The following is a 27,877-nucleotide window of genomic DNA, read 5'->3' on the forward strand; positions in this document are numbered from 1 at the left end:
TGTGACCCCTTGAGGGTTTGTGTTCCCTGGGTGTTCCAATCAGTCTAGAAAACTTTAATTTATTACCACCATTATAGAATCACATTGGTTTTGTGTATGAAATTGACAAGTCAGATTTCTGCTACTCTACTTATACCTGTTGCACTAACTGGGCCGATTTTGGGTCTGATTCACCCCTCCTGACAGTTGCGTGGGAGTTCCCAATTCGAGGATGGTCTGAACAGATTATCTGCCCAAATGATCCTGTAGTATAAGATGTTTACAGATATAATGTTAATATTACCAACTCCATTGGGGTCACCTCGATTTTGAATTGTAAATATCACACGTATTTGAGTCGTTGAGTAGTGTGAAAGGAACACAGATGGAATATTGAGCTAAAACCCACAACAGCCATTGAGAGCAAGCTGGCTGGGAAGCATCACCAACTGGATGTTGTGTACTTGCACGTACCATGAAATGTACAAGCCATGCTGATTCCATCTACTCAGCCACAACATCATCTACAGTTTTATTTTGTCTTTTTTAGTTTTCCATGTTTCTTTCTTTCTGAAGTCACGTTTGATCATGTGAGTTTGGGATCCCAAGTCACCACTCTGAAATCGTTGTAGTAACTTAATCGCCAACTGTGTGGTTTTGCGTCTTGACAAAAATCAGTAAAAGTTGTTTTTCTATGGTAAAGCGTATAAAATCAGTTAAGATGTGTCTAGTGTGTACCAGGCATTAAACAGTAATTTTACACCAGCGGTGATTCACTGATGTCTCTGGTTGAAAGTTTAAAGTTGTCTCTGACCTCAAATAGCTGAGTGTAGTTGGATATGGTCAGGGCAGTGCTCTAGTGCACCTGTGACCACTTCTAGCAGTGATATCATGTTGTACTTCTACATCTCTGCAGCAACAGGAGAAGTTTAACTACTGGAAATTAGCCTGTACATTTCTATTAAGTTGCTCTTTAATGGCACAGAGCAAATACTTGTTAAATCTAAGGGTGTCCTTGGACTGTTTTGAAGTATTTACAGATTACATGTTCTATGGTATTTACAGTTGCTTAATGATTCACCTTTGCTTACACATATTACTTAACTGTATTGTGCATTGGTCACATGTCAAGCCTTTTTTATAAAAATCATAACACAATGCATACAGCTTTAATGCAAATCAAAAAATCACAAATAAAAACGTCATCTTGCATTAACTTTTTTTCAGCAATTAATTTTTTTCAATATTTAGAATGTCTGTTCATGTGTTTTTCTGCCCTTGTCCAGGTGGATTTCTTTGCAGTAGAGCTGCTGGATGGCAGTCTATACCTGCTGTTGGACATGGGCTCAGGGACTATCAAGGTGAAGGCCACCCAGACAAAGGTTAATGATGGTGCTTGGTATCACGTGGACATCCAAAGAGATGGACGCTCAGGTCAGTTGTGTTGGTGAAGTTGGTGAAACAGTGAGGTGTAGTAACTCTAATAGAATTCAAATAAGCATTTTATATTATAGCCCCTAATACCTCCAAATCCCTGACAGTTGACAGTGCAACTCTTTTCTTTCCTTTTTCCAAATAAATAATCTTCCTGAGCTCTCCTCCAGCCCCCTGACATACACACGCAGTATTTTTTGTCAAAAATACCAAAACGTATTGTCGGTTTCAAACTCGAAGCCCACCTCATCTCCAACAACCTTTTTCGAACCATTTTTATCCGGTTCTTGCTCACAGCACAGAACTAGCTCTCCTCAAAGTCACCAACGACCTCCACCTCTCATCAGACTTTGGTCATCTCAGCATTCTTATCCTCCTTGACCTCACTGAAGCTTTCAACACCATCAACCACACCATTCTTCTCTCTCCATCACCAACTTCCTCTGGCTGAGGTCATATCTCACAGACAGCAGTTCATCAGCATCATCAACTGCACCTCCTCCATCATTGCTCCGTCCCAGTGTGTCCCCCAGGGTTCGATACTTGGTCCTCTCCTGTTCATTTACATGTTCCCCCTTGGTAAAATCATAAGCTGCTGTGGTCTCCACTTCTACTGCTACACCAAAGACGTCCAGCGCTGTATTTCCCACCTAAAAAGCATTTACGCTCATCACTCTCCTTGTCTGATGCCGAAACTTTGATCCATGCCTTTATCACATCCAAATTTGACTATAGCAATGGCATTTTTTACGGCTTAAAATATGTTATTGATGATGAGTGTTATACATTTTTGTGTTTCCATTATCATTTTATCTTAAATTGTAATAATGTAAATTGAGGTTTGTTGACTTTCCTTTTAAAAGAAAAAATTAAGTAAACTGAATTTAATATCATTCTAAAACACATTTCAATAATACAGTACTGACTTCCAACAATATATATCATGTACACTAAAAGCTTTCTTATATTCTGATCAGGATGAATTATAGTTCTTTGCTTCCATCATTGTGTTTATAATACGATTTCTTCCTGACATCACAATTCTATCTTTTACCACTGTACCTGATCTCTACTTCCTCTATTCCCACCCCAGGCACCATCTCTGTAAACAGCAGAAGGACCCCATTCACAGCTAGTGGTGAGAGCGAGATTCTGGACCTGGAAGGTGACATGTACTTGGGGGGACTTCCCAATGACCGCACCAACCTCATCCTGCCCACTGAGCTCTGGACAGCGATGCTCAACTATGGCTATGTGGGCTGTGTCCGTGACCTTTTCATTGATGGTCGAAGCAAGGACATCCGTCAGATTGCTGAGGCACAAAATGGCGCTGGCATTAAGCCTTCATGCACCAAGCAAACTGTCAAGCAGTGTGAAAGCCACCCATGCAAAAACCGAGGTGTCTGCAAAGAAGGCTGGAATCGATTCATTTGCGACTGCACTGGCACTGGCTACTGGTCACGCACCTGTGAGAGAGGTAAATGTGTGTTTAGATGTGCGCGTGCTTTTTTCTCTTGCATAAATAGTAAGGTAATGTAGGCTTTGTACGAACGGAATGTGGTATTAGGAGACAAATTCAAACTGTGTCCCATTTAAGGAATCGCTTCCTTTGAAGGCCACAGCTCGTTAGGCTGAATCTTTACCTCTCAAAAGTTTATCATCATGCCATAGTGAGGTCCAGCCAGAGAACAAAACCGCCGCCAAGCAAAAGTACTTCTTAAACGATGCGTTGATGAAATAATCTGTATAAGCTTTGAGTACTAAAATCATTGTTAGCTGCAGCCCTAGAATTTAGTATTTGTATCCTCCAAATCTGAACTCAAGTAGGCCACTTTTCTGAGCCCTATTTGGACAAGCCGTTGCAACAGGTGAGCCTTTTTGACACGTTAAATGATATTCAGTCTTGAAATGTAGTACATGAAGAAGGTGGACTCTGAAACGAGACAGAGCTTCAGTCTTCAGTGAGTTGTCTGGCCTGAGAGTGGTGGTGAGCAAAGGTGGTACCTAGTGTGGCTGTATGTTGTTTATTCGAGTTTAAGTGGTGGAGTTCTTCTATTTGTCACAATAAAGCACTGCTCTGATGATGCGTTGATGCATTGTTGGCAGTTTATTTCTGTTTATGGAGCTTTAGATGGACTGGTGGATTGGTGCGGCATCAGCAGTAATGCAGGCATTGTACAGAACTGTTGATCTACCAGTCAATCTTCGTTCTAACTGTCACCTGTACTCACAAGCTTTGCTTTAGGTAATGACCGAAGGAATTCCTCCGTAAAATGGCTGGGCTTACCCTTAGAGGGTAAAGAGCTCAGACATCCGGAGGAAGCTTACAGTAGAGCTGCTGCTTCCTCGCATCGAAAGGAGTTGAGTCAGTTTGGGCATCTGATTAAGATGCCTCCTTGGTGCCTTCCTTTGGAGTTTTTTTCGGAACGTCCAACCGGTAGGAGGTCCTGGTGTTGTGCCAGAAAATGCTTGAGAGATTATATATGTCATCTGTATTGGGATATCTTGGGATCCCTTAGGAGGAGCTGGAAAATGTTGCTTGGCAGAGGAGCTGAATCAGACCTACAGTTGAATGCCTATTAATTTGTTTAGTAATTGACACTCGAACAATCTCCTTAGATATCAAAGATATGACTTTTGCTGTGTGACATATTATATATGTATATTATATTTCATAAAAACAGAAAATAATTTCTCATAATATTACTGGAGGCTTCATTCCAGGCAAAGAAGCCAGCCTCTGTTGTAATGGGCAGCAGGAAACCCTCGCTTAGTAACGTCCTATTATATTACAAAAGTCTTCTGGGTGGCCTCACTGTTCAGTTTTCACTTATTGCTGTATCACTGTTTGCTGGCAATGCTCTCTCCAACACCATGTGAGTTTTTAGTATTTTTTAGCATTGCTAACTTGTATGTCTGCAGCTATCTCTGAATTTGAACTATGCCTCAACGTGTACAGCTTTTTCCACCAAATCTAACCATGCAATTTTTTTTGTCAGTTCCTTGATGTGCTGTGAGTGTCTTCTCTAACCTGCATGGTCATGCTTTGGACAGAGGCAGTGCACTTACTATCTGGGTGAAGGGTAATTAGTGCAGGGTTTTCTCTTGTGTCTAAGGTGCCTTGAATGTTAGGAGAAGCATTCTTCAAAACTGAAGACCGGGGAATATACTGTATGTATTAACTTGTAGTGATTATACCGCAGGGCAATGACAGGCCTTACGAGGATAAAGGCCATGCATCTGAAAGCTTAGGACAAGAATTTCACTCTGTTTTGAACACTACTATAGTCAGAAAAGCATTATGGTCATTTTGCTAAGTACATTTTGGTCATGATTCTTATTTGATTTCCTTTTTTCCTTTTATTCTTTATCACAAGTGAATTGAACTGAACGGATTGCTTTGCAAGTGGACTGAATTGAACTGAACTGTCAAAGTTCAATTCAAATTGAAAGATATCTTTTTTAGTGTTATATTGGTTTTTAGGTATGTGTGAGTGTGGTGGTGTATTATGCTCTATGCTTGAGTCCTATGTGTGATTTACTAACCTGAGATATACTAAACACTAAAAATATTTACTTACACCCCCCCCCCCCCCCCCCCCCCCCCCCCCCCCCCTCCAACTCCTGACTCTGACTGCACTGTGCACCAAAAATATGAATTGTTATCTCTAGAAAATTAAACCGTTAACTTGTGAAAATAGTTTCCTTTCCAGGAATGATAAGAAATTTGTATGGGATGACACAGCTGGATAAAAAGCATAAATCCTAACTGTCTATTAGAGAGAGAAAGTGAGAGACAGACAGCAAAAACAAATACTGAATAGTTTGAGTGTCCAGGTTTAGTTTAGATACTCTTATCATTTTGTTGTGTTTTCATTTTGGACATGCTGGGTTTTTTTCTGATCTACTTAAACACAGAAAAAAAGAGTAAGAAATGGAAAGAAGGGGACAGTGAGTTACTGAAAGAGAACAAGATAAAAGGGGTGGGGGGGGATAAGAGTGAGCTTGTTTTCTACAGCCAGAGCTAGTCATGTCCTTACTTGTGAGTTGTCTAAATCCATTATCTTCTACTGCCAACAAGGCAGCCCACAGGACATGTATGCGTGCACACACACACACACACACGCACACACACACACCCCTAATTCTCCATGGAAATGTTTCCGGTTTGTATTTTCAGTGTACAGTAAAAGCCTGGACTGCTGTGTGATGGTCCAGCAGTATTATGCTTATCGTGGGGACAATGCAGTTGTTCTGTACCATAACATGGTTTGGCAGCCATGACTAATAAGTGCATACACACAGTTTTAACACATAATCAACATAGACACTGAAACATCTCATGAGAGAATATGCTTCTGAGCACATTCAGAGTAATTTACAAATGCTTAAGCGATACTGCAAAGTGCACCTCTTTTAACAACATATAAAATAAATTAGGGAGTATTTTTTTAAATCGTTCCACTGGAACATTGCAGACTCAGTACAAACTGGCAATGGTTGATCATCACTTGGTCCAAACTGATACTTTGTGGGGTAGATTGAGGTGAACCTACATCAGGGTGAGTTGAATATGTTTTATCTCAATTAATGAAATTTGAGCCTATCTTCAGGCTGTTTGACTGCAGTCAATGAAACATAAAGACTAATGGAAAAAGGAGAAGAAAACTGAAATTAAGTTCCTGGTGAGGTCTGAGAGAAGTATGACATCAGTCTCAGCCTAAACTGTCGCATAAACACACACAGCTTCTACCACACACCTGTTCAATATGTGTATCTATGCTGGTGATCTACAGCTAAGGTCTTTACGTCTATACCCCAGAAAGTGTCACAACCAAATAGTGACAGACAACAAATACACTCGAGAGATATAATTACTTGAAGACCGCCAGGCAAACATTTGCTAGACATTTAAGAATTCACTTCACTCTTTCTAAAGTATACAGTTGTTAAAGGTGGGGTAAGCAATGATGGAGAAGTTTAACACCATGACAAAAACCATGATAAAGAGTGAAAAATGACACAGCCAGGAATGTAACTAATGTTAGCTAAGTTGTTGGCAAGCATACTGTAATTACAATTACTGCTGTGAGGGTAACTTGCAGAGAGGACGAGACCAAACAGCGATACTCACAACTCTCCTGCTGCTATAGCTAACATCACAACAACAGCAAAGTAGAAAGTAAGCTAAATGTCTGTGGCCAAGTCATTTAACGTTACCTGACACACAAATCATTGGCTGGATTGGCTGGAAAAGTATTGTGTGGCATGGTGCAGGACACTTTGTTTGTTTCCCATTTTCAGAGCTGTGTACAAACACCAAATTTATTTTCAGAGCACACACAAAACAGACTCTAGAAGTGGACCGTGAGGAGATATTGCTTGGCTCTTTCCCCCTATAACTTGAGTGTGCGTGACACATGCAGTGTTGCACTTGCCTTCCTTTGCCTCATTGCACTTTCACTGTGTTCTAGGAATGGTGCAGGGAGAGCAGAAAGATTGCATACAAAAATTATTTTATTTTATTTCTGACTGTTAAGTTTCATGGTAAGGGCTCCCCTGCCACATCACACATATGCAGCTGTCTGCCAGAGAGCATTCCGCTGCCCTTCTGACCAGTTTTCCGTTGTGGTGTCCAGACAGTTTAATATAGACTGATCAGAGTTGAAAACTAATTAACACAACCCCAGCCCCCATAAATTGCTTTTACTGCTTTTTTGCATATCAAATAACAGCTTTGTGATCATATCTCTCTATCTATAGCAGTTTTTCTCTTTCTACATCCAGTGGACCGCTGGATGATAATTTCCTCTGAATCTCATTTTCACTTTTGAAAAGAAAAGTTGTAGGGCATCAGGTGGTGAATCTGATACGGGGTGTACATTTCACCTTGAATTATTTTGCAAGGGGTATTTTATTGAAATAGTGGAATATTATTATCAGGAGCCAAAGATAGTCAGGATTACATCTATTTAATTTACATTAACACTATAATGTGGCTTTATATGTGTGAACATTGCTGTGCACATGCATATGCGCCAATGCTGTTTCCCTGGTAGAGTTCTTAGTACTGTTATGATAACTATTACTCTGTAATACTCTGTACTACATCAGTCCCCGGATGTTTTTGAGGCCAATTTTACTAGTGGCTAAACAAGCGGCTGAAGGATACAGCGGCACACAAAGCAACAGGCGATGGTTAAGTTCAAGGCAGGGATTTACAAGCATCTGCCTCAACTCCTCTGGCATAGCATTGCTAGTCTATAAAGTCCCAGTCCCCATCGTGGAGGGCTTTGAAAGATCATCCCATTCCTGCACGGGTGGCAGGGTCAGACAAGGAGCCTAAGTAGCATTGTCCTGTACAGACACAAAACCAAGCTACAGCTTCCTTTCAGCGGTCTGGTAGAAGAGTTCAAGGTCACCTGAGCCAGAGAAGTCCCGCTTTACTAAGACTCTGCTGACAACAAGGTCTCCTGTGGGAATTGAGGTCAGGACAGAAGCGGCGGGCGCAGGAGGCAATTGAGCGGGCTGAGGCAAGGATGAGGCACAATATCCTGATGGGCACTGTGGCAACTGGTTGGGCTGGGCTTGGGAGTATTCCAAGACCTGGCTACAGTAAAGCCAGAGGCAAAGACAGACACAGGCTAATCCAGTAAGAGGTACGCTCAGAGGTGGAGGAAGCACGCTAAAGCACAATGGTGTCCAAGGGCCTTGACAGAGGGGCGGTGTCAGTGTTGCCATGACCAAGTCCTGAAGGCAGTAGCAGACTACTACTAGCAACTACAGCAGGCAGCTGGAGCCACCAAAGCTTACCGTCGCCTTTGTTCGAGCAGGGAAGACCCTGAGGGGGCTGCTCGTAAACAACAAGAGACAGCTTCTGGTCGACCTAGGTAGACAACTGAGGTTCCCAGACTACATTTCCGCCCCCACTCTCAGGCCAGACATGGTCTTGATGTCTGTGGCAACAAAACAGGTCCAACTGTCCCCTGGGAAGAACGTATGGAAGAAGCACCAAAATACGCAGATCTGGTAGCAGAGTGCTGGAGAAATGTGAGGAAGGCCAGGTTTCCACCTGTTAAGGTCGGTTGCAGGGGTTTTGCAGGCCAGTCTCTACATCGGGTCCTGGGCCTCTTATGACTTTGTGGGCTGCAAAGAAGGAAAACCATCAGGAAAATCCGGGATAAAGAGGGGTGACATGTGGCTGAATTTGCTACCTGGTCTCAAGACTACTAGAACTTCACAGATGAATGCTGAATATTAATCTCAGCCATTTACTCAGTCTCGCACAATCACACCCAGCTTTCAGCTACCATTAGTCAGTGTGACTTTTTACCCATGATATCGTCAAGTCAATAAAAAGGTCGGCTGGCCTTCCATGTACTCTCTTTTTACATGGACTCGTCAACCTCGGCCCGCCTCTCAGACCTGAGGCCAGAGGACTCTTCCGCCGTGTAGCCTGGTCGGAACAGACAGACAGCAATACTGAATTCTCGTTCTTACTGCAGCAACATGAGAGGCTGCCTAAGATCGTTGCAAGCAAACTTAGTTAGCAGCAGCAGCAACAAGACAAAGTCTGCTAGCTAACTTTTTAAGCATCAAGGGAAACAAAGTTAACTCAGAGGAGAAGAAAGGACAGAGCCAACCAGCTTTCTCTGATCTGCACAAGCGGACACAGCACAGCATAGACTGATCGGAACCACAATTCTTCCCAATCTGTCTTTTCCACAATAATGGAATCGCCAGCAAGCAAAGCAGCACCAAAGCAACTTTCCTCCTCCATGGACTAGTAAACTAACTGGGCATAATATAGCATAGGGTGACAGGCTGAGGCTCAGAAGGTCGGCGGTTCACTCCCTGGCTCCTTCAGGCTGCATGTCCTTGGGCACGCCTCTGGTGGCTATTCCACTGAATGTTAGTTTCTATTTGAGAACTTAGGCTCAGTGTGTGAAAGTGAGTGAATGCGATGTAGTGTAAAAACGCTTTGAGTGGTCGAAAAGACTAGAAAGGCGCTATACGGAGCATTTACAGTGTACATGCCTAAGCACAGGACTGTTTAACTTTTGCCCATGTACATATACTGATGTGTTTTTTACTGAGGTTTATTTTTGTGATTGTTTCCATGGTTATTGTGAGGTTATTGTGTAACGTAGTTCTCAGTCACACAGCTAAGTTGATGACGTTATGGTCTTAAATACAACCACACAGGCAGGAGAGGAGCTTTAAAGCTCCCACTTCACATGCTTTCTTTGTATCTGTTCATGTGCATTACTGTTTGTGCATGTGAGACATACGGAGGCAGAACAAAGAAACATACACACATTCTTTCTGGCTCACACACACACTCACACACTCCTTTTGTTCTTTAGTTTAGTGCATTTTAGTTAATTTTAGTTAGTGTGTTTTGCTTTTATTATATTTGTAATAAATTCTTGTTGATATACAGTACATGCTGGTTTATTTAATATTGGACAAGAGTTAATGCTGCCAACCTCTTCTTTGTAGGACTCCAAAATCCTTCAACCTGTAGCTATCGATATGGTATGTTGGTTATAGTTATTAATTGAATTATCAGTCCTAAATTAGTAGTTTTGTGTATTTCATTAAACTGAAGCAATAAATCTTTCCTTTTCCCTTCTTTAAGGGTGGTGCCCTGAGGAACTTTATTGATGATTCATTTTCATTCATTATTTATTATTATCTTTGATAATTCCTATAGCCAAATTTAATTGATTGTACCTACACAATTAGGCGCCCCTTTAAACTGTTTTAACCCCCCAATACTGATTATTATTAATAATCATATCCAGGAAACATGCTTTTACCATTGGGTTCTTTTTATTCCCTTCGTAGTAGTGATGCTGTCGTGTCCTTTGTCCCTGACACTACAATGTTCTGGTGATGCAGTTCAATCGAATATTATTCAGTTGATCCAATCACTGAAATAAACTCCAATCACTGAAATTTCCACAGCAGCCATGTCTTTAAAGATTACATGAGGACAAAATTTCTCACGTTTTATGATAACAGTATCCCTAATCTTCAATGTGCAGGTGTAAACAATAATAATAAATAGATAGATAATAGATAATAATAATTCTTTCAGCAACATCACTTAGCTGAACAGTGGCAAAAACATAAAAAAAGAAAAAACAAAAAAAACAAAAATATACAGGAAATCAGAGATGTAGCTTTATAGCAAACTAAACATGGCAAGGTCAGTCAGTTATGTGTATAAATCCTTTGGACACACGGACGCACTCTATTGAGACTATCTCACATGCAGGTCATTACGCACACACACACACACACACACACACAGTTACATCCAAGACATATGACATGTCAGAGTTAATGTGACAGCTCAGCCCAGAGCTGTAATGAGAATTTTAATTGTGTATATTACACCGTGCTGTAATCTGACACCTTGTCAATTAGACATCAGTCCCAGGCATAGGTGAGAGCAGCATGTGTGGGTACTTTGACCCTGCATCATGTCGTCCCTTTTTTGGTGAATGTAGCCCCTCAAATTTGACAGGGAGTAAATGCAAATTCTGAGGTCTTTTCCAATTGCATAAAATATGAAAACCGTATTATTTCTTAGCTTTTAGGAGCTCACATCCAATGGCCGGTCAGGCAAACAAGTTTGTAATGTTGTGATCAACGATCTGCAATCGTAATATGGATTATGGAAGTGTCCTTTCAGTCTGCCTCCTTCAACGTGGACAACCCTGACATACAACTACTTAATTGTATGTCCAGATAATGTTTTTCTGACATTTGTTATCTTTTATGTTGTTAAGACACTTTATGTCCCAGTGGATTATTGCGGGAACAAAATAGTTTTATTATTTATTAATTTTATTATTAATTAAGATGAGGAGGGATGAAATACAGTAATGTGCAAGCGTTTTAGGCAGGTTTGGAAAAAAATGCTGTAAAGTAAGAATGCTTTCAAAAATAGGCATGTTAATATATTTTATGTGAACAGAAAAAAAATCTAAATCAAATCAGTACTTGGTGTGACTACCCTTTACCTTCAAAATCGCATAAATTCTTCTAGGTACACTTGCACAAAGTCAGATAGATGGAAAGAGAGATAACTTTATTGTCTGTTCCCAAAGCAGTGAAATAAATTCTCCTTCAACAAGGCTCATTAAAAACACACATTTAAAACCTACAAAAACAGTACAATGTCTATTTTATGTTGTTCAGAGTGATTATTGCAGGAATGAAAGATTTCTTGTAAATGTTTTCTGCCAGGGATTTTGTAGGCATATTGTCAGGTGCAAGATTAAACAATTATACCAAACAGGTGCTGTTAATCAGCAATTTAATTTGTAGGTTGAAACACAATTAACTAAAACAGAAACAGCTGTGTAGGAAGAATGCAACGGGGTAGGGAACAGCCAAACTCGGCTAACAAGGTGAGGTCGCTGAAGACAGCTTACTGTAAAAAATCATACACCACGGCAAGACTGAGCACAGCAACAAGACATAATGTAGTTATACTGCATCATCAAAGTATCTCCTAAACAGACATTTCAAAGCAGACAGGGGTTTCCACATGTGCTGTCCGAGCTCTTCTGAAGAAGCTCAAAGAAACGTACATCGCTGAGCACCGTATATGATATATGTATATATGACCGAAGGAAACTTACTGCAGCAGGTGAAAGACACGTCATGTTTACTACCCTCAATTTGAAGATGTCCAGGAGTGCCATCAGCAGAAAACAGTGGGACCCTGATAGATAAATCTACTGTCCGGAGAAGTCTGGTCAGAAGTGTCTGTCATGGAAGATTTGCAACCAAAAGCCACGCCATTCATTTCAAATTCAGACCAGCTTTATTTGCATGAATGTATAACAACAATATTGCCAAAGCTACAAAATTACGTAATTAATATATATTTCCATGCATAGTTGAATATATAATATTCCTTCAAAAACTTTTTGCAAGTGTACACAGAAAAAAAATGTTGCTGTTTTAAGGGCAAAGGTGGTTACACCAAATATGGATTTGATTTAGATTTTAGTCAATCATTTTGTATTTTGTTGATAATTGATAATTAATATCTGTTAACAAGTCTATTTTGGAAGGAATTCTTTATATAATTTTTCCCCCACACCTGCCTAAAACTCTTGCACAGTACTGTATATATAGCATTAAAAGTTCTTACTACAGCAGCTGTCCTGTTCTCACTAGATAAAGAATTTCTGCACACAACATAAGTTCTTCTCCTCAGACCTCATGGGGCGGAGGTTGGCGTGAGAAACTGGTTATCTTCCTAGTCAACAGTGGTTTTTGTTAACCGTGATTATAATCTTTAACTACAATTAACTATGTAGTTGTAATCAAACCTTGACCATCAGTGGCAGATCAGAAAACACACAGGAAACAGTTCTAACCATTTTGGAAGCCACTGACAACATTGTCCTTTGATAGGAGTGTTCAATTTGAAATGTGTTTTCAGATTTCACTTTTGAGGATTTGTAGTTCAGCAGCCAGTGTTGCAGGCCAGGTCCAGATGTTTTCTACAGTGAAACTGTAGTGTTGACAATCTTCTCTACAGTCTGCAGAGCGCTGTTAGTCACAGTCTGCTTGCTTAGTCACATGACTTCAATGTTGGAACACTTGTCATGTGATAACAAGTCATTTTTGTCTGTGTTTAAAGATGGTATCTGATGTCAGATGTGAATGTCGTTGATTTGCCTCTGGTAGGCCACTGACTCCTGGTCTGTGACCTTTGACCTTGTCCCAGTGGCTGCTGTGAGTGTATTCAGCTGATATTGTCTGTTTCTGGTGTTCATTCAGTTTCTTGTCCAGGGTTCTAGCTGTTACCATAGCATTTATGAGTCGACTATAGGCAAGAAGTGAAAATTATTGTTGATTCGACTCTGTAAATCCTTAGACAGGGACAGACCTAAAAGCGTTTGTGGCTCTAGGGAGAGCTGAGAGAAATCTGATGAACTGATGTGATGTGACAGTCAGCTTCAGTTGGGACTGAAGACAAGTTTGAAAATGAAGAGAATCTGGGGGTGGGGAGTGTGACAAGTGGTTTGCTCACCACTTGTCCCATACAGGTCATTATCTATAATACACCTTCTAATTTATACAAGTGTTTATTTTTTGTAATTTACCATAGCTTGTGTAAAAGTGCAGCACTTACTATCCCGGGTTATTTACGTTTGCATTATGTTACAGTCTACAGCAAAGCACATGATAAGTTAAAGTCAACACACAGTCATAAGTTAGTTTCAGTTCCATATAATTAAGAAGCAAGTTTAAACATATATATAAAAAAAAAAATTTTTTCCCTGTGTTACATACTTACAATGTTTGTTCCTTTGTTCAGTTCAGTGGCAGTGGTGGGATGGCTTGCCATGGGTTGGTGGACCCTTGTGTGTGTGAGGGACCCCAGAGATGGGTGAAGCACTAGTGAGTGGGGGCAACCTGAGATGGGAGAAATACGATTGACAGGAGTTGTGATGGATGACTGTGTGCGTGAATGCAATGGGGCGTCTCCCGAAGGGGAGGGCTGTGTGATGGACCATACAACCGAGCCTGGCTCTTTGGCGTTGCAGTCAAGTTGCATGTTTGGTACCCTGTAGACCCAGGTTCAAATCACAGTGAGGTTACATCAGCCCCAACTAGCATAACACACCGAATCTCTGACTGAACTGGAAGTGGTCAGTTTTGACAAGGAAGAAGAATGGACGGACTAAATAAGACAATATGTGAAAGTCTTAGATCTTTGAGTTCAGCGAAAACAAAAGTGTTGCATTTATAATTTTGTTCAGTATAGTTTTGGTTAATGGGGTGGCCAGTTAGATTTCATGGGTGGCTCATGCCACCCTAGGAATGAGGTAATAGGAGGGCAAGAAGGGGTGGTATGGACTCGTCGGGGGTAGAGTGGCGTTTACGTAAATTTTTGTAAATATACTGAATTCTGTGCTTATAAATAGGCTAAATACATGTTTACAGTTTAGTTCAACCGGTGGCGTAAAGAAACGTTAGGCTATATTTTTTTGAAAATAAAGGCTCCTTGCTGCTGTTATGAATATATTAGTAAAAAGGTTGGGAGAGACTGGGGATGAAGGGGGTGGTAGTGCAAGCAGTGTTTCCTATACATTGATTTGTTTGTTGCGGACCACAAAATCAATGTATGGGATAATTATCAACTCTGACGACCACATATTGATTTTCAATTTTTTTACTAAGCATATTTAAAATTATATTTGATTGAGCAGCATATATTCATGCAGTCTCTCTCTGTCTCTCGCTGCACAAACCGGTCCAAAGTTACACGGAATGACACGTGCCGCAATTACGGTGTTGTTCTGTAGGAAACATTGGAAAGTAATATCGTAACGAGTAAAGTAACTAGTTACTTGTATCATTCACCAATAAGTAAAGTAATATTATTACTTTTTTAAGGAGTAATAAGTTGTAACTGTTTATCCAATAAAGGCATAAAATTTGGACATTGGACAAAACATCAACATAGAAAACAGCTGTTTTTGTAATGGAATGGAATTATTTACTGACAGATGTCTTTCTCAGTTGTAGCACCTCTATTTTCAATATATTAGTCACATGATACTCTGTTTTTTTTGTCTGCTAATCTTGGTTTAAATACTCCTTTTTGCCATCTGCCTTTAAACCTCTCCTCACATCTTCATTTTCCTGCTTTTCTTTTCCCACAGAATTTCCCAGCAGGCATACTGTAGGCTGTGTCTCCACTCTGTGGGCACTTGGTAGAACTACAGTTTCCTATTCATGCAGTAAAACTGAACAAAGGACATTTAGAGGACACAATGTCTCTGTATATTATTGGTTCATTTATCATATTAAGTTACTGTGACAGATCAAATAGTCAACGCTGATTGACTGAACAACAGAGTGCAAGGACACAGCAATCAGCGCTGCTTTTCAATTCTGGATGAATGTAAGATAAAGTGGAACTGCAGACTGCAGTAATAGGAAAATAGCAAAAAGGAAAAAAAATTCCAACATGTATGAACATTGAAGATTTTGGGGTATCGTTGCTATGATATTTCATTAGAGAAAAGAAGAGCTTAAAGTAGCCTAAACACCTTGGCTGCTTTTCTTTTTCTCTGCTGGTGAGGAATAAAGTATTTATAAAGCTGTTTTCTTATTGCACTGTGACTTGAACCACCATCTCCGCCATGATGTGTAGTGGATGAGAAACAAGCTGGACAGAGGGAGAGAGAAAGACAGACTGAAGAAGAAAAAGGAATTGTTTTTGTTTCTGTCCTGCCCTAATGACTTTGTATGTTTTCCACCCTTCTCCTCTGTATATATAGTTGGTGTTTCTCTTGTCTTTTGGCCGGTTCTGCTTCATCCCAGCCCTTGCCGGTGTTTCCCTTTGCTTTAGATTATCTGCCTAACTTGTTGGATCAATTGAATTTAGTTTACTCTCTGTTCCCTTTTTGGATTTTGACCCTACTTGGGTGTCTACAGCCTTCCTCCCCTGAGCCAACCTTCTGGACTGCTAATAACCATCCAGACTGTCTCCAACAATTCCCATTATTCGTCTTTCTGGGGAACCTGGCTAGCCTTTAAGATGGCCCACCCAAGAAAGCAGGGCCCTTGACTTCTGCTCCTTGTGTCCAGTTGGTGGCCCGGCCAACATTTTTCTGCTGCTGAGTTGCTAATGACTTTGTTTCCTGTGCTGCAGCAATCCTCTGAGCCAGTCACCTGACCTCGCCGAGCTGCAGCAGCCCTTTGATCCTGCTGAGCAGCAGCGGCGGCCACGTGTTCCTGTGCTTCAGCAGCCTCCTCTTTTGTTTGCTCTCCGAGTTGTCACCAGTCTACGGCCCTCCAGTCACATTGCCAGCCATCAGTAGAGTTCTGCTTTTGCCACTAGCATAACCAGCAGGAAAACTTACTTTAAATCTAGACTTTGCTTAAAGATATGAATTTCTACGTCAAACCAAGGTTTTATAAGTAACTACTTATGTGTGGGTTTCTGCATGAGTCATCCTTTTTTAGAAATGAGGCCACAGAACTCTAAAAAAAGACAGCAAGCAGGAAACACATTGCTAAAGTAATTCCTAGACTTACCCATTGAATGAGCTTTGTCTCAAATATAAAAAAAAAAAAATGAACCCAGATTTTGACAGGAAGATTTTCAGTTGCTGTCATTTTAATAATTGACATTCACACCTGAAATACTTGCAGTTGTTTATTATTCAAAACTAGGGATGCACCGAATGTTCGGCCACCAAAATTAATCGGCCAAAAATAGCACTTTCAGTGTTCAGCCTAATAAGTCAAAAGAAGAATTGTTACCGAACAATGACAATGTCGGTAGTGTGGAAGCATTTTAAGGTGTCTGAGAAAGATGCAAAAATTGCCGTTTGCAGACACTGTTCTGCCGAATTGTCTCCTAGCACATCCACTCCATCTGTAGCTGACTATAGAAAACCTTCATGACCCGCTTTGAGTGTTTCTGTCACTCGTTTGTGAGAAGGCATTTAAGCTAGCCGCACCTAAATTTGGAGTGCACACGTATTCAAGCCTTTGTGGTAACTGAAGCAACCCAGAGCGAGCTGACAGGCAGGTTAGCAACTTTATCCTGTCAGTTTGTCTCTTTAAAAAGACAAGTGCTGCAGGATGAGAGTCCTACCTGAAGAGACGCTGTGAAGACTTCATGTTACGCCATATGAGAACCACATCCAACATTATTTATCAAACCGCGTCGGACTTGATGAATTTAGCGCGAGGAAACACACGTGACAACGTCCGGGATTCAAAATAAGGTGTCTATACAGGATGGAAATAAGATTAATTGGTTTATATTCACAGAAAGTATAAAACATATTACATGTGTACATTAAAAGTAAATGGACACATGTAATTTACTTTACCGGACCCGCTTAGGCCTCGGATCTACCCACCGTAGTCTCTCCAAATCCTGTGGGAAACACTGAGTAAAAAGCACATTTTGACTGTTTAATTTATGCAATGGTAAAAAAAAATGGCAAAAATGTGAATGTACTTGTTCGGTGTTCAGTGTTCGGCAATTTTATTCATTTTCGGCTTCGGCCAAGAATTTTCTTTTCGGTGCATCTCTATTCAAGAGAAGGCAGTGGCAACACCTAATGATGCTCCACACGACGCTTCATTTTTTTCATGATTTGAGTGAACTGCTTAAAATTACAGTGTTTTACTTGGAGAGTCAAATATATACTGACCAGACAAGAGTAGCATGTAAAAATTCAAATGGTCATTTCAGAGTATAAGTTCCATTAAACAATAAAAGATCCCATGAGAATAGCTTAAATAAGCAAAACACTCAATACTCTTCACGTTTAATATCAATATACTTAAGAGAGTGACATACTATCGCCTTAATTTATTTAAAAAATTTAGAGTTCAAAGATCGTGTGGTGAGGTGCATGTCTGAAAGCCTGAAAGATGCTTAGAAGTCTAAAGCCCCATTAGTTCCCTGAAAAACTTAACTTAATAACAGTCTTCATCACTGGCTTGAGTTTGCTCAGTTGTCATGAAGGTGAATATGTTGACATGCAAGCTCAGTAGCAGTCACGATTTCATCCACAGCACAAATGCATGGTAGACACGCACTCTCTCACACATATAAACACAGTTTCTGTGTGTGTGTGTGTGTGTGTGTGTGTGTGTCACCTCAATTAACATATCCACATGTCACACTTTCAAGCTGCGGGCAGATTCAGCACACAACCACAGCATCGTGTAACAGCCAATCTGAAGTTCAGGGAAGTGTGTCGACAGTTTGCAATCAGAGACACGGACTAAAAAGAGCCACGTGGGATGGGTAATCTGCAGCTCTTGGAGCCAAATAAATGAAGCGTACACTGTACGACTTAATGTTTTGGCAGGAATTAGCTGCTGTTGGAAGTGGATACAGCCTTTGTGTAATAGCACATTGCTCTTTGTGCTACTGCTACTTGCACACTGCTTGTATCCACATAAGCCATCCCGCGTAAGTTACAGGTCTGTTAATATACACTAAAAATGCTTTAACTGAATGAACTGTTAACTATGATTAACTATTGGTTCATGTCTGGCAAAGTGCAAAAGAGCTGGGTGAAGTGGAATATAAATGAGAGGATGGGGTGATTAGTAGTGAATAATAAATACACTTCAAACGCCTGAAAGAGTGTCACTTTTAGGATAAGAATCCTAGAGCCTACAGCAAAATTAACCCAACCATGCCAGTCCTCTAACTGTTCATGGGGAATCTGAAACCAGACCTGACTTTTGCTTCTGCGGTGAATCCCTGAACACCCTCCTGAGGTTAATGCATGAAGGCGTTGTCCGAGTTTTCTCCATGCCTAGGACCATTATCTTTCATTCCCCCTGGGAGGTTATGAAGTCCCTGCTGCTGTGCTGCACCACCCTAGCCACATGCCAAATTGTTAATAGAACTCCCTTCCTTCTGTCTTTCTCCTTCTCTCTGACTGCTGCTTCCTTGAGAAAGTCCAGAATTGCATTGCCCAGACGATTTTTGGCCCTTCTTGTTGGCTGGATGGCAGGCGGGGCACTGATCGAAGCCAAGACGGGGAGAGCAGCACTTGTCATAGCCAGTGGAGCAGGACTGGCCGGGGCAGGGGGAACAACACTGGTCAGGGGGGAGGTCGAAAGGTCAGCACTTGTAAGGGTAGAGATAAAGGGCTCAGCTGGACTGGTGAAGGAGGTAGATTCCTTCATTAGTGAGGCCATCTGTAATAGATGCCTTCTGACCTAAGGCCTCATCCATGTCATAAAACCAGGGCCAGGAGGCTGCAGTTACATTCCCACACTCGACTCCTGACTCAGTTGGTGGGTAACATTAGATATTGCAATATTGAGAAAAATGCCACAAAAAGACGACATTTCACTCTAGGTAACACCACCCTAGATCACACACAATGAACTACACCTACCTAGGCCTTCAAATCTCAGCGTCAGGGAACTTCTGTACGGCAGTGAATGCACTAAAAGAAAAAGCTCGTAGAGCTCTCTATGCAATTAAACATTCTATATTGGCAGTGTTATTAAGCCGATTGCGCTCTATGGAAGTAAAGTCCACTCAGTCATCAGAACTACAACAGATGGGAGAAGCATTCTATTGAGACCCTGCATGCAGAATTCTGCAGAAACATCTTACACATTCAAAGAAAGTCTCCTACAACAGCACTGATAATAGAAAAAGAGCACTTAACTTTGTGCTGCACAAGTTCAGCCAACAGTTGCACTTATCATTCACTGCATGGCAGGTTACATCTTGTTCACTTTTTTGTAGTTTATGTTCTGTCTGTATTTGTTATTTATTTTTTTTTTTTTAAATTTATAATTGATAGATTGAATGGTCTTGATTGAATTTATCGTGCTATGCCATATTTAAAAGTGACCTTTTTTGATTTGGTAGCAAACCGCTTTGGCAGCATTGTTTAAATAAAACATTCATGCCAATAAAGCACACTAAACTGAACTAAACTGTTGTGCTTTTCGTACTGTATAAAGAGATACTAATAATAAGTCATATTAATTTATAGATAAATGTAGACTGATTTGCTGGCCTTCCTTTCACTACATTAAAAATCATCGTTGATGCAGATTAAATGCATCTTTATATTATAAGTTTACCATTTATATTATAAATACTTCTCCATTAATGCTGAATATTCGCTCTGAGTATGTTGTTGGGGAGTGACATTGTGCCACAAACGGATGCAGTTCTATAACCTAGTGCAACTTCTAAGACCCGATTTCCACCAAAATACCAACAATTCGCAACCTTATCTCCCACCTGTACATGGTTGTGCACTGTACCCATGCAACAAAATACCACACATTTCAAGGTCAGGAAAATATCAAACTTTTATGTCATTGCACTGCCCTGAAAATAAGGTCCTTACAGTTGATTTTTGACCTTGGAAAACGCAGTTGGCAAAACAATAGAAAAAAGCAAGACAAGAAATGCAAGTCCATTTGATATAGACAATTTTCTAGAGCTGCCATTATCAGCTAACACGCCACAGGTATGATTGTATGTATTAAAAACATATGTGTTTTGTGTCTAAGCTTGTGGTTGTCAATAGTCAGACTGTCTTATACTGATAACTCTAACTAATGTGCATTAGAGCCAACTATGTCAAGCATCTGGGTCAGAAAGTGCTGCGAAATGACGAGCCTACAGGTGACAGTTTGAGGGCATCAAAAAAGTTAAATAGGAATGGACACCGGTTTACCTAAGGAACTCACATTTTAACAATGTCAATTTCTCTTTTTATATTCATTGAACCACATAATAATCTCCAAATATGGCCACCCTACAACATGATTTCCCTGTGGGTGCTCGGCATTATCCATGGATTCCTGAGCTCCTGAGCACCCAACGAGCAGCAGGGAGCGACTTCACTGGTTGCTAAAAGAAGTTCAATTGTAAATAAGTACTACTTCTCGTTTGATTTATTACCTCAGAAACATGATCCTAATGAGTTTATGGAGCAGGGATATTTCATAGTTTATTTTGAATTTGACTCAAAGCCACTGGTGATCATGTAGAATTGATGTGATGAGGTCTCTGGAGGGGTGCAGGTGAGCAAGTGGTCGGCAATGTTTTGAATGTACTGAGGTTTATGGTGGTGAAGTTTGGTGTGGATGACGTTGCAGTAATGGAGCTTGCATGTGATGAATGGATGAATGTTTCTGCAGCACTGCAGCATGACTGTTCAGAGACAGGGGATCTTGCTGATTAAGATGTTTCTTTAAAAATCTATATTTATCTTATACTGGCCCTTTATACAGCCCCTCTGTTCATCCTCTGTCTTAAAACAATCTGTATTATCTCCTGTCTCTTTAAAGCGCCCTTCACTGAGAGCTCTGTTTTTTGATTGGCCAACTTCTTGGCAGCCTGCCGAGGGACTTGTGAACAAACCAGTTCTCTTTTTACATCCAGTGCCGTGAGCCCACATCGATTCATCCTGTTGCCAGTGTGCTCAACGGCATGTGACAGTTAAAGGGATATGGGGCATTGGATTTGATGAATTTACTACTTCATACCACAAACAAGACAAGAATTAGATTGGAAAGACTGCATACGTAGCCAGAGCAGTGTGTTTCTGGGGGCTCGTGTTGCGACCAGCTATGCTTGGCCTGGCAGATCTTCTCAGGGCCTTACTGAACAAAGCGTCACAGCTAGCAGCAGTTCGCAGTTACTTCAAAATGTTTTATTGCATCTGTTTAACCTACTTGTTAAACCTTGCTTGTTTTCTCAGTATGTTATACACAAGTTAGTTAATATTTTACATAAGTTACGTACGCAAGGTTGATATGTTAACGAGGGAGCTCACACAAAATGAAACTGAGGTGCTTAGAACAAACTACACAATATGAAGTGTAAGTGGTATCAGGTTTCAGCGGATAATGGTGACTCCAAACGTACTTGAAATATGGCTAACATCTTTCCATGCTCCTGACTTTCTCACACAGAGGCTTCCATCCTCTCCTATGATGGCAGCATGTATATGAAGGTGGTGATGCCGACCATTATGCACACTGAGGCTGAGGACGTCTCCCTGCGTTTTCGTTCCCAGCGGGCCTACGGCCTTCTCATAGCCACCACCTCCCGAGACTCAGCTGACACGCTCAGGTTGGAGTTGGATGGGGGTCGCGTCAAACTCACGGTCAACCTAGGTATCGTATAAGCCCCCCTCCCCCCCAGCCATGTGCCTCCACATCTCCACCTTCACCATAAGACGGTTTACTGTTGAGCAGTGACCTCTCCTTTCCTCTCACTATCTTTCTATCTTTTTGTGCAGTCTTTTCATCAGTTACTCATCATTATGATACTTTAACAGTTTCTACCAGTTTTAGAACATACATAAAGAGTTCCAGTCCTTTCTGCATGGGTGTTAATGAGGTTTATGCATACAGAAAACCATGGACTGTTTACTGAATACAACTATTTACTGGATAAATTTTAGGCTATACCATCATAACTTATTTTATTTCAGTGGTAAAAATGTTGCCCATCTTTGAAACAGACAAACCATAGTCATATCCATATTCTTTTTTACAGAACTTTTGAGACAGTCACAGCACAAAAAGCAGAAAACATGTTACAAGGTAGAGATACTGAGCTTTAAAGTCTAGTCTCCAATAAAGCTTTTTTTAAGGAACAAAGTGTGCTGAGACTTTCTAAGAGGTGACCTGCCCACTAAACTTCAGTCCATCATTCAACAGGACATTAGAAGAAAGTTTTCTTGTCTTTCTCACTAACCTCATTTTTCTGTCTGACATCTCTGTCACCCTCCTGTTCTTCTGGGTGGTTGTTTTCTTTGCTAATGATGGTGTCTTTTATAAAAAAGTCTATGCTTTTTCAGTGTTTTGATTTTATGTTCACCCGTCAACTCCATTTTCCATCATGCTTTGTCAAAAGATGGTATTCACCCCTTCAAAGGCCTTAAGCCTGCGGCCCGTCAGGCGAACAGCCCGAGAACAGAGCCCAGCAAAACCTACAGCTGGCTGCGACCCCATATACTTCCAAACATTTCCAATCATAATGTAAAGAATGCCACAATGAAAATTCTGTCATTTATATATTTTCTATCTTGCATATATAGTATGTCTAGTAAAAATCATAAAGTGTAAGTTGATGGTAGCTGGTTTACGTCACATTTAGATAAAACCTTCATTGATTATATTAATTTGTTTATGTACCCTAGATTTAAGTCTAAATGTTTGCAGCTCTAATTGCTGAGCGCTGATATAATTTCTTAGCCTATGTTAATCTGTGTGATTTCCAGCAGAATGTTTGTAAAAGTGTAAATATTTACAAATCTAGCTGAGTGACACATGTAGACGTAGGATAGCACTCCAGATCTGATGGTTGGGGTTCCTGTGCCTCTGCATGGTGCTGGTGCTGATTGGATCGTGGCTGTTTGCTCCCACTTTTCTGTTGCGGTTGACGACACATGAAACCGCCAGCCACATGGTGACCAACCCTCACTGTTCACGGCTGCGTACAGCAGTCATTGTATCAGTTTGTATTTCTTGACTTTTCAAAGATCCCAGGCTCTAAAATAGATGGCTGTTACCACCTAATTGGAGCTTTTCTAATTTAAAGATTTAAACCTAAAGTCAAACAGTCAGTGTTGGGTTGGAAAACTCATGTAGCTGGTACTACAAGTGGCCATTTTACTGTAAATACTGTGCCTAAACAATTAATACATTTTAACTCTGGTACTATGGGTAACAAATGAGCACAAGCTCTAGAAAGCAGCTTTTTTCAGCCAGCACATTTCTGTGACCAAAATATCCATGTATTATTTTATTTACTATTAAATGATGTTATTGAAATCTTTCAAATCTATCTCTCGTGGTAATTTGGCATAAAGTTAAATATAAATACCAAAGGAATAAAATGGCTGCCTTCCTGCATGTGTACGTCCCCGGAAGGGTGGACTTTTTGTTTTTGGATGTCTGCAGCAGTAACCTTGAAGGATGCAATTTCATCTGTCATTTATTCTTCCCCATCTAGACTGTATCAGGATAAACTGTAACTCCAGTAAGTTAACACTCAAGTTTCATTTTGCTTTCTATGTTGATGGTATGTTGATATTTGTTTTTTTGAAATGTGTTTTTAAAAATGATTGAGTCCTGCACTGCCCACCACCTGCTCTTAAGCATATCATGTGGATGACTTTTAGCAATTATTTTGACTACCTATAATTCAACGGGAACCAACAGAAATAGCCTCAGTCAAATGGAATGAGTGATGACTTGTTTTAATTATTCGACATATAACTTCAAATCAACCATTGTGCTCTCTTTTCTGCTGATGGGTCTGCTGTCCCAATTCTCTAGTTGCTATGAAAAATAACACCATTCTCACACCATTTTCCACTGAATACACTAGTAACAATATACATTTAATAACAATGAATAAGTAAATAATTCTCAAGATGTATATTACATTTTGCCAATATTTTCATGTGTCAGAAGTAGTAAATCACCATTCATCATCATTATTCTACGTGATTACATTAATTTCAATTTATTTACAGTATATAGCGCCAACTTATAACAGACTTTATCTCAGGGCACTTAAGTGATTACAATCTGGATGGCAGTTCATAATCTGACCTTTGAGGCTGTAACAGGTGCAAAAACAGAGAGCGATTCTAATTAAATATCTTTGATACTGTAAAGCCTTTGGTCCCGTGAACTGATATACTTATTCTGGATAGTATAGTCGATTGATTTCTTTTTAGTACTGTAGATGTTCAATACTGTCTGCCTACTGTATTTGGTGGACCTCCACAGGCTATATAACCCTAAGCATGACCCATTATGAATCCTAATTGCAAAATCCCCTTACCTTATTTTTGAATGTGTAACATAATTCCTCCTATCCATTAATGTTAATTATTAATGGGATGAAAAACGTGTAAATTCCATGATAGTGCATATGGAACAGTATTTGTTTAGACGACCGTTACATTCAGGGGAAAGGAAGGTACAATGTGTAATTCCTGGCCACATGCACCAAACAAATAGGAGGCAGCATTTCACCTCCTGTTTCACCTCAGCCAGGCAACTCTCTGAATTCTCTCCAGCCTTTTTGTGTCTGTGCCTCTCTGTTGCTCACAAAAAGTACAGAAATTAAAAACACAATAACCAACACCAATGATACTATTTCTAATCGTTATGGTGGATGGGCAGATTTTTATATTTTATTGGGGGTGAACAAATCAGATCATTTATTTTGTTTATAGTAAGTTATCAGTGATTTTTCTTGCCAGATTTGCTTGTGGCTGTAACCTACCTGCACTTGCTTGGTCTAGCTGAACAGCCCCAAGTGATTAAATATTAGCATCAAAAGGAAACGGGCAGTGCTTCAGGGTGCTTTGGGGTGCTTTGCAACGCTTCTTTGTGTCCCTAGACAACGACGATTTCACACCCTGTCTGCCCGGTCACAGACAGGGAACATCAAGTGGTGGCAGGAGAGTAGAAAGTAGAGGTAGCGGAGGAACGAGATGTCGGGGAACATAAGGGAGAGCAGCTTGGGCAACAGCATTGATTGACAAGTCCTCGGAGCAGCTCTACTTCTTGGTGCTCCCATGTTGGACTGAGCACAGACTGGACGTTACACTGACTCACTAATGCATCTTGAGTAACAAAGTGGTATTGCAACACAGGACAAGTCAGGGGCTAGCGGGTTAGCATGCTAACTTCAGTAGATATCAATAACAGCAACTACTGTTGTTGATCATGTTCATTTGTTTTTATGTTTTAAACTAAAATTCTGGCCAAATCTTACACATTGTACCTTTTAACAACATGGCTGAAACTCACCAATACCCAAAACAGATGCAACAGCAGTTCCCTAAAGGCAGTCCCAACAGAGAGAAAGTGCAGTATATCAAATAGCTTTGATAATGTGTGGGCAAAAAAGATGGTACACACTACATATGTGGAACATACACTTTAGATTTTGTTTTTCAAATTTAAAGAAACGTATGGTCAAATGTAAACCCAAGCCAAAAAACCAAAAAACTTTCCGAGATTTCCATCCGCTGCGCTTTTTCAATCATTGCTTTTTCTGTAACAGAGAGGTACAGTGTCAATCCTTGGTGGATTGTGTACATTCCTATCCTCGACCCAAACCAAAAGACTAATTAATCACAATGTTTCACACAATCAATCTAATCAGTTCTTTAATGACAAATTTTAGTTATGTCATAGGAGACTGAGTATCAAAATATGACTCAGGTTACATTCTACACATTATACATTTAGGAATTCAGTGTGTCTACTTTTGGAACCTAAATTTATTTGTAGTGTCTCAGTTGTCAGGCTTGCACAAATAACTATGGATTGCTTTTACTCATAAGGAGGCCACAGAGATCTTTGCCTTTACATCTGTCATTTTAATGTAAACAATATTTAATGGATAATTACAGCCAGTAGTGTAATTTAGTGTCTCTAAACAAACCTGCAAGTTGACGCAGGCTCATGGATCAAGAGTAGAAAAGTGTTTGCTGTACTGTACAGTTCAGTTTATAATAATATGTTGCTGTCAGACACCAAATGGACAGGGGTTTTCAGAAAGAGCCTGAGCAGAAGAGCAGTCTTATCTAAGATACAATGCACAGTGTTACAGTGAAACAGAGAAATCAGGGAAAGGAATAACAAAGATCAACAAGGGATCTTAAATGTCACTGTTTACAGATACAGGGAAATAAATTGACCTTTGGTTTCTCAAAATCCGCAACTGAAAACAGTAATAATAAACTTGACATCAGAGAATTTTTATTGACTCCCCTGAGGCAACATAGTTTGGACTTTTAGCTAGTGGCTAGGTAAAAAATGGCCCACCAGCTTTGATGGAGCTCATTCCTCATCCTGGCCCACAGTTGTGGGCAACAATTGAAACAGTATTGATGTTTCTAGAAAACCTGGATTACAGATTAAAAAAAAAACAATATAAACTGAACATTAAAGGTATTTGGTGATTTTGGTTAGTTTGGGGTCTGTGCGCATATCTCAAGCCATACAAACTGTGGATTTTGCACTCACATAAATCTTTATGGACCAGTCTCAGTGCTGAAATGTGCCGAGAAAAGCTTGAAACACTAGAGCAGCAACAGCAACCACTCCGCTTGCTGTCTGAAAGTAACTTTCTGTCTGGATGCCTCTGATCATTTGCAGGCTTTATTACTCTCTGTCCCTGTGACGCTCTGAGGAAAGTTCTGCTCTACTATATTTAAATGCCAGAAGGCCACAGTTATTCAGTGATTGATCAGTGACCCTGATTGTTTCTTAATCTTAAGCAAGTAGTTTTTGTTCCTAAACCCAACCAGACATTGCCAGATAAGAAAACAGTCATATGATTATTTTGCGTGTGTGTGTGTGTAATAGTCAGTTGTAATGGTTTTCAAAGGCACTGACAAGCAATAACAATAAATGTGTGATTTCCTGTCACCAAATATCTCCTCAAATGAGAAAACATAAATGTTCTTTTCCATCAGGTCTTGGATCAAAAAGATTTGGGATTGGTTCAGAAAAGCTTATGACATTTTATAATGAACTGGCATCTGTGCTTACTGGTGATGTTTTTGGCTTGCATTTCATGGTCAGAAAAAATAATGAAGAGAGACAGGAAAGGAAGAAAAGATTTCTATAAGCCTATGATGAGTAAAAGCAATTTGTAGTAGTTACAGTAGTTGACCTTACGCTGTTCAAACTATTTGAAATCCATGACTTTGTACTGCAGCATAGTGATCAGGTGTATTCTATTAGAATCACAGATGTTAAGTATTTTGTATTGTTTCTCTGTATTTCACTGACTAAACCAAACCTTTGTTTCCCAAAGGTATAAGAACTAGTTTGAAAACTAAATTTAAAGGCATTTTTGAGCTACTAAGCTGCTTGTAGAATTCTAGCCAATGATTCTTGGCTGACTGATGGG

General features: G+C 40.2%; 1 protein-coding gene across 1 annotated transcript in view; it reads left to right on the top strand.

The window, feature by feature from the left end:
- Positions 1-27,877, top strand: part of nrxn3a (neurexin 3a) — a 198,669-nt gene that overhangs the window by 125,438 nt on the left and 45,354 nt on the right. The window contains exons 8-11 of the mRNA XM_046062612.1: positions 1,266-1,413; positions 2,507-2,890; positions 21,895-22,098; positions 23,945-23,971. Of these exons, the coding sequence (XP_045918568.1) occupies positions 1,266-1,413; positions 2,507-2,890; positions 21,895-22,098; positions 23,945-23,971 (763 nt within the window). The remainder of the gene's footprint in view (positions 1-1,265; positions 1,414-2,506; positions 2,891-21,894; positions 22,099-23,944; positions 23,972-27,877) is intronic.

This window comes from Micropterus dolomieu, linkage group LG11, assembly GCF_021292245.1.
Source record: "Micropterus dolomieu isolate WLL.071019.BEF.003 ecotype Adirondacks linkage group LG11, ASM2129224v1, whole genome shotgun sequence".
Lineage (NCBI taxonomy): Eukaryota > Metazoa > Chordata > Actinopteri > Centrarchiformes > Centrarchidae > Micropterus > Micropterus dolomieu.